This window comes from Acomys russatus, chromosome 12 (assembly GCF_903995435.1).
Source record: "Acomys russatus chromosome 12, mAcoRus1.1, whole genome shotgun sequence".
In the NCBI taxonomy this organism is placed as follows: domain Eukaryota; kingdom Metazoa; phylum Chordata; class Mammalia; order Rodentia; family Muridae; genus Acomys; species Acomys russatus.
The window spans coordinates 43,424,753-43,432,810 of NC_067148.1; the positions used below are offsets into that span (position 1 = coordinate 43,424,753).

At 46.9% G+C, this 8,058-nt stretch overlaps 1 protein-coding gene across 1 annotated transcript; it reads left to right on the top strand.

Moving 5' to 3' along the window:
• Positions 1-4,341: 4,341 nt before the first annotated feature.
• LOC127196194 (olfactory receptor 12-like) lies at positions 4,342-5,313 on the top strand. The gene has a single exon (XM_051153742.1). It carries the CDS (start codon positions 4,342-4,344, stop codon positions 5,311-5,313), a length of 972 nt encoding a protein of 323 aa, XP_051009699.1.
• Positions 5,314-8,058: the final 2,745 nt, after the last annotated feature.

The following is an 8,058-nucleotide window of genomic DNA, read 5'->3' on the forward strand; positions in this document are numbered from 1 at the left end:
GGAGGGAATGGGAGGAGAGGAAAGAAGCTTCAATCAGGATATAAAATAAGTAAATGAGTAAAAATGGAAATAAGAGTGTCCAGCCATGAGAGACACTCCGTTTCCAAGGGAACATGAGAGTGTACATGGAGACAGTCCTATAGGAGTCACTGTGGAGTGAGTGATAGGACCAGAGACTAGCAGTAAACTACAAAAGAGATTTGCAATATATGTAAGATGTAAAGGTTTGTTATATGTAATGAGCTCACAAAACCCAACAAGAAGGGCCTCAGCAATTGAGTGGGAGGAAAACAAAATATGAATGTAAGAGACTAGGCCTGAGAGGAAGCACAATGCCTGAGCATTGTCTTTCCGGTAAGGAACTGAACCAAGCCTGAAGTGCAGTTGAGTGAAGGATCTAAAGTGAACAGGAACAGCTGTACCCTATTTACAAGAGCAGCACTTTGGGGTACTGACCTTAGTAATATGGGATATTAGGCTTAGGGATGTGGTCAACGGGAAAGACAACACTCCTGTTGGGGCTCAGGTGCCCTTCCTGCCAAAATAACAACACCCCAGAACTGCATCACCATTGCCTGGGGATTGCTGTATAAAGGAACAGGTCAGCGATGGATGACAGATGTGTGAAGGAGCAATGATAGCAAACTCGTGGTCACTAAAAGGAAGTATCATGTGCAGTGGGCAGTGTGCTCCCCTGATAGAGGGGTCAGCGAGGCTCAAGACTTGTAGAAGTTAAGTGGGGGAGCTGGAGTTTTCAGTTCAAAGTCACAAGAAGGAATAAAACTCTTGTCTTGGCTCCAAGGCAGGCAGACAGATGTCCTCTTGCACTTGGGGAGTGGCCAGTCATTTGGTGCTATCCAGGAGGCCAACTGATTAACCAACGCCCATCCACATACTGCAACATTACGTGTATCCATAGCCTCTTCAAAGAAGCACTCAGGATAATATTTGGCCAGTTATCCACATACCCAATGTCTTAGGCATGCTGACACACAAAGTTACCTAAGTTCATAAACATCTCAAAAAATGGTGGCACTGAGCAATGTTGAGATGCATGAATGCACATGGCAGTGGTAAGAGGAATCTCAAGGATTATGCGCAGTGCAAAAAGGGACTGGACATAGGAACCGGCACGGTTTGCATGTTGTTAGTGTTATGGAAATAAATTACACTATACCCTTAAGAGAACCCAGGAGTTCATGCCTGCACGTAGGGGCTCACACCTCTTCTCAGGAGCTCACACCTATACACAGCAGCTCACACCCAGGAACTTAACTTGTCCCTAGGAATTCACATCTGTACACAGGAATTCACACCCTCACTAGGAATTTATACCAGCACCTAAGAGCTCAGTCCTGCACCCTGGAGCTAAGCCAGCACCCAGGAGCCCACATCCACACATAGGATCGTATACCTGCACCCAGGAGTTCACGTCTTCATAAGGGAATAGTCTTTTGCACCTCGCATTCAACCCTCCTGGTCACTGTCTGAGATGTGCCCTGATGATGCGCTCTAGCCATGGGAAAGAGCACGCAGACTGCCTCTCAGAATTGAGATGCAAAGGTCATGACCTCATCATCCACCAGTAAAAATGTGCTTTGTTGCCTCAAACCCAGAGAAGATCTTAAGGCCAAACCCAAAGATCTTAAAACCAAAACCGAGTTCCTGGCTGTGAGCTACTGTGTATGGATATGACCTGTGTGGCTTGAGGACATACGAAGCCCAGGGACACTCAGACACATGTGTGGGAGCACTGCGGAGGGGTGAAAGCGGCTACTCTGGCCACTGTGAGTTTTGTCTTTTCTATCACTTTGGGTTGGATCATTGCTCACCGGCTCAGATTCCTTTAAGCAGAAATCGTGTTAGGTTTTCAAAGCTAAAACTATCAGAAAGGAATAGAAAGGGGACAGGGGTCATCTTCCCAGGCTTCTAACGACATGGAGGGTTTTGGGTTTGCAGAGTTAGCAGATTGTGTGGGGCTAGTTGGCATCTAGGATGAAGTGCGCTGGCAGTCTACTATAGGAAGCTTTCCTCACACCATTCTTCTCATATTAAGATAGTGGGTTGGAGAGAGAAACAAGAGAATGAACTGTGGCCTGGGGGCCACTTTGCCCCATAGGATGACTGAGGGACACTGCTCACTAGTGGTCCTCAGTTGTCCCTGCTGCAATTCTGGTGGTCCCTTCAAGGTTTCTCAAGGGCTGCAGGCATCCTACCAACCCACAGAGAGTAAGTAGTGTTGATGAAGCAGAGATTGGCCGCAGCCAGTCCTCCACCTGTGGAGCCCAGGGAGTTAGAGTCCCAGTTGCCAGCGGCCGACACCTCCTTAATTGGCCATTGGAGGCCAAGAGCCCCAGCATTACTACGTGCAGAGCATCCTATCCAACAGTGACCTCAAGGGTAGACACCCCCACACAGTGCCCTGCTAGAGGTGACAGGAGATCAGGCAAAGCAATCTGTGGGTCTTACAAGACCAAGAACTTGTCACAGCTAGTGGCTTACAGGGACGCAGGTGCTCGCTGCTGCTCACAGTCACCTCACTGCATGGCTGACCTGATGAAGGTCCAGAAACAACTTATGTCTGCCTTTCATCACAGCACGGGGCTCCGGGAGCATGCGTGTTAGCTGTGTGACCTTGCAGTAGACCCAAGAGTACCTAGGAAAGGTAAGCTCATTGCATCACCTGTCAGGAGAAGGAGCCCATGCATGTGGATGCAGAGAAGAAAGATGAGGTACACAGTGTGCACTTGGGGGGCCGGCCTCAGTAAACTGACATGTCTTATCCTGATGATCACTGGCTTTGGTACAAGTTGGTGGATGCAGTTCGTGAGCCCTTATTAAACTCCAGCTCCAATTTTGCAAGCAGGAAACTCTGTATCCCACCAGCTCACTGGACACTGATTGTACTTGCTTAAGGCCAAGGAGAAAGCACAGGCTTTCCCTTCACACGCAGTGTCAGCCAGCTCACCCTCAGCAGGCCAGTGTTCTCAGCCCATGCCGCCCTCTCCTTGCCCAAACATCCTTAGATAATGGTTTTCCTCAGCAACCTGGCAAAATCAAGCTTGCCCTTGTTCCAATGGGAAACAAAAGGCCACCTTTCATTTACACATCACACATGTCACCATGAAAGCCTATGTGCTAACTACTGTGACCACTGGCTGGTGTGGTAAGAGTGTGAACACAAAGCCATTCCATGCACACCTCTGAGCTCACAATGCCCTCCAACCTCCATATCACTCCTGTGTGGGGGTAAACTGTGGAGGACAGGAGGGGCAGAGCAGATGAGCTCACTCTGACCAGAGAAGTCCTCCACCGTCCAGGGTAATAGAGAACAGACACGCTCTTCTCTGTGTCCAGGACACTCAGGATGGTACCTCCCTGCATTGACTTATCAGCCAATAGCATGGTCATCAAAGCTAGTCACTGAGAGGACACCCCTAATCTATCAATGCTATCTATGATTACTATGAATAAGAGAAAGTGACTGTGAATAGCCAGAGGTCAGCTCTTTCTGCTTTTCAATGGCAAAAAAAAAACCCCAAGACTTTATAAATCCCTAAAGATGAAGTGAAGCAAGGAGTATAATTGGCAGTGAGAACCAGTGGGAGACTGTGAGTGTGTCCCAAATATGTCTGGAACCCAGTCCTACTGTTTCTCAGGACATGGGCCTCAGCTGCCCTTTCACCACAATCTCCAGCATATAGTCATTGGCTGGAGACACATCCTCCAGCAAGCAGTCTATACATTGGTTATTATTGCTTTGAACAAGATTTGGAGCTAGAGCTATTGAGCATACTGCAGGGTATACAGAGACACAGCTCTAGCATGGAGAGGGCTGTTTCCTACTCTTGACTGAAAGGGACTCCTCCTGGAGGAGACAGGATCACCCAGTTTGGGGAGGGCAGGGGGTTCTCATGACCATTTTTAATCAATGAGGCCTGAATGGTTTGGGTGGATTCAGTAGTCAGATGTTCCAATGGCACGGCTCTGTTGTGTCTCTGTGATGTGGTAGGACACACGACTAAGGCACACGTGGGGTGAAAAGCTGTCTCTAATCAGTCACTCAGCTCTGGAAGTCTCTCTGTTTCCTCGGAGCACTGCCCAGACTCCTGAATAGGGAGGACTCAGTAGATCCCTGAGCACTAAGTAAATCAGAGGAAATGTCCCCCTTTCAGGTCACTCAAGACACTCTGATAGCTCACAGCAGCTATCACTACAGACTTTTGGACAGTGGGCAGCATGTCGAGAATGGGGTCCTGCATCTGGTGGAACATCCAACTGCACCAGTGAGATCTGCTCCCTCTCTCTGCCTCTACCCCCTTTCTGCATCTGTGCCCACTCATGGCCACACAAGCCCACAGAAATGGAAGCCTCTCTGCAGTGTCCTTGCAGGGGTTCGTGCTGGTAGGATTTGGGGGAGGTGTGGAGACCCAGGCCTTGCTCTTTGCTGTCTTCTTGGTCTTGTATGTGGTGACTGTCCTGGGAAACCTCACCATGATCGTGATCATCACCCTGGATGCCCACCTGCACTCCCCCATGTACTTCTTCCTCAAGAGCCTGTCCTTTGTCGACCTCTGCTATTCCTCTGTCATAGCCCCAAAAGCCATGAGCATCTTTCTTTCTTCCTCTAAGGTCATCAGCTTTGCAGGATGTGCCACGCAGTTCTTCTTTTTCTCTCTTCTGGTTACCACTGAAGGCTTCCTGTTGGCAGTAATGGCCTATGACCGTTTTATGGCCATCTGCAGTCCCTTAAGGTACCCTGTGACCATGTGCCCTATGACCTGTGCCCGTCTGGTTCTGGGTACCTACTGTGGAGGCTGCCTGAACTCCATCGTGCAGACCAGCCTCACGTTCCAGCTGCCCTTCTGCAGCTCCAACCGTATTGACCACTTCTACTGTGACGTGCCTCCGCTGCTCCGGCTGGCCTGTGCTGACACAGCTCTCAATGAGCTCGTTATGTTTGGCATCTGTGGGCTCATCATCGTGTCTACCACTCTTGTCGTCCTGGTTTCCTACGGCTACATCACAGTGACCATCCTCAGGATGCGCTCAGGGTCAGGGCGGCACAAGGTCTTCTCCACCTGTGGCTCCCACATGACAGCTGTGTCCTTGTTTTATGGAACTGTATTTGTCATGTATGCACAGCCAGGAGCTGTGGAGTCCATGGAGCAGGGGAAAGTGGTCTCTGTCTTCTACACTCTGGTCATCCCCATGCTCAACCCTCTCATCTACAGTCTGCGTAACAAGGATGTGAAGGACGCCCTGAGAAGGCTGGGACAGAAGCACAGCCTTGTGAGGGATGGTGGGCAGTGAGGGGCTGTCTTAGGGCTGCCAGGAAGATTTCCAACGTAACACTGTGAGGTCTCTTCCATTCATCCATTCTGCAGTGGTTCTTGAGGCCATAGTCTGGGAAGTAACTAAGCAGGCAGCCTAGGGCTGCTCTGTTGAGAGGTGGAGCAAGTTCTACGCCATTTTCTACTGTGTGGTGCAGGGAATAGAATTTACATTTGCCGGTATTGAAAGAGGTTTTGTTTTCCTTTTCTATGAAAAGAAATAGATTTTTGGACATAATATACAAAATTGAAAAAAATTGCTAAAATCATGTCTCTCTTTCTGATACCACCCTGTTGCCTATCTTGGTGACCCCCTTGTGAGCATACAGAAGTCTCCAGATTCCCTTTAGTTTCTTTCAGCTCTCTCTATACCACTGAGATGAGACGTGTCTAAAATAACTCAGGTGGCTCAACAGTTAAGAATGTTTGGTGTCTTTGCAGAAGACCAGAGTTCAGTTCCCAGGACTCATGACAGGAGGCTCAAAATGGCCCATAACTCCATCTCTAGTGACGGTCTATAAGTGTTTCATAGCCATCTACAGTCTCCTGAGGGACCCTGTGACTGTGTGCCTGTCTGGTTCTGGGCACCTACTGTGGAGGCTGCCTGAACGTCATTGTGCAGACCAGCGTCACATTCCAGCTGCCCTTCTTTAATTCCAACCGTATTGACCACTTCTGGGATGGAAAAGTTCAGTAATATTGATGTGGATGAGTGATGTCTGGTTAAACAGGATATACCATGTCCACGGGGGATAAAGGTTAGCATCCAGCTCAATTTACAAACTCAATCATATTTGACCAGATGTAACTCCAACTCCAAACCCACTTATTGTCTCCACAGGCACCTACACACACTTGTTCATACTAACAGACAAATGCAATACACATAAGTAAAAAATTTTATAAGTCACATAAAATAACTCTAAACTTATCCCTGAGTGTTTCTCATAATGAGTCCCATGGCTCTGGTGAAATACACGGAGCATAGAGTCTCTCTGCCAAAGAGCCATGGTCTCAATTTACTGTGATAATGATTGTATACAAACTATATGTTGAAATCTACCCACTGTAAACCCACAAACCTGGGAGTTCACTACACTGAGTCTAGGGAAAAGACACACAATCCCACTGTATACTTGATACAACCCCAGGCATTCTGCCCCAAGTCCAACACTTGGCCAGGTCTGAGCACCGTTCCCACCCCTCTTCTAAGAGCAATCTCTAAGACGGTCCAAGCTGTCCGTCTATGTTCTTGATTTCTGTGACTCAACATTATCTTCATAAGATTAATCCACGTGCTGTGTACAGCGAAAGTTGCCTGGTCTGCACGGCTGTGTGTGATCGCAATTCCAGGACACCATGTACTCTGCTCTCGAGGACATGTGTATAGTTTGTAGTTACTGTCTGCCAAGGTAGTGCTCCATGGCCTTGTATTTTCCCCTGTGTGAGTGTGTGTCCGTTGGAAATTGCTCTAAGTTCAATTGCTTTGTAATGGAGCATGCAAAAATTAGTCCCATTGAGCATTTTGTCTGACCCGAAGCCATTTTATGATTCAGTGGTTATGTATAATAATGTAATGAAATATAGTAAGTAAAAAACTAAAACCCAGAAAGGGTAAGTTCATTTTCCAGAAATCATCGGTAATAAATAGCCAATGTTTAAGAGTAAATATAGAAATGTGTAATTTTCTAAATGACTTAGGAAGAATGGGAAAACTCAGTAATATTGATGTCTGAGTAAGAAGGATATACCACATCCATGGGAGAATAAAGGTCAGCATTCAACTTAATTTATAAACTCACTCAATCATATTTGACCATATTTTTAAAACACTGAGCAAATTAAATCTACAACTTTACAACATGATGGACTACCTCAAAAAGTAATCCCAAAGACCTTTGAAAATGAGAGCAAAGAGGGGGTACATGTCTGGCAAAAAAAAAATCAAAATGTATTTAGAAATTGTATTAAATACCAGTATTTTATATGTCCCTAGAAATATTAGAAAGTTGTCTCAAATGGCTGGGGCCAGAAATGCCTTTGAAAGGCTACTGGAAATTGTCAACAAGGAGGATGTGAATTTTTAATAACTAGGCTTGTTTATATACACCCATCAAAATGAGTCAGGGTTTGAGGGGAGAACTCAAATCCTGCTTGGGTGTTTAACTTATCCCATCATTTAGAGAAAAATCTGGGCAGATAAGTGGAGAAAAAGAAAGACTTAGCATGATGTGCTTGCTCATATATTAGCAAGAAAAACCCAGCCTTGTGCCCTCATGGAAGGTGTGGTAGACAGGCTAGAATCACAGCAACCTGATAAGGAAATAGAAAAATTGGAACCAGAAGAGGAAATCTACCTAGCACCTACTGCATCCCTATAGCTGGTCCTCACCACCATCACTTAAAATGCTTGCAGAATGCCTTCCCTGTGGCCTTCTGGGATACAATTCACTTCTCTCCACCACTATGTTGTTTATCATTGAAAAGAGAGAAGCAGGAAAACGACCTTCTCGTCCTTCATCAGGTGACTCTGCAAACAAAAGCAAAGCTGTTTGTACAGTATTGAAAGCAGCAGATGGTAAAGAACACGTGGTGATCACAGTCTGAAACTAGACATGGAGCTACGGAGCTGCAACACACGTGAGGGAGGATGGTGAGGGTGCACTGCTCACCTAGCCAAGTAAGAGCAGGCTGCTTCTCCCCTACGGAGTCAGCTTCCTGGGGA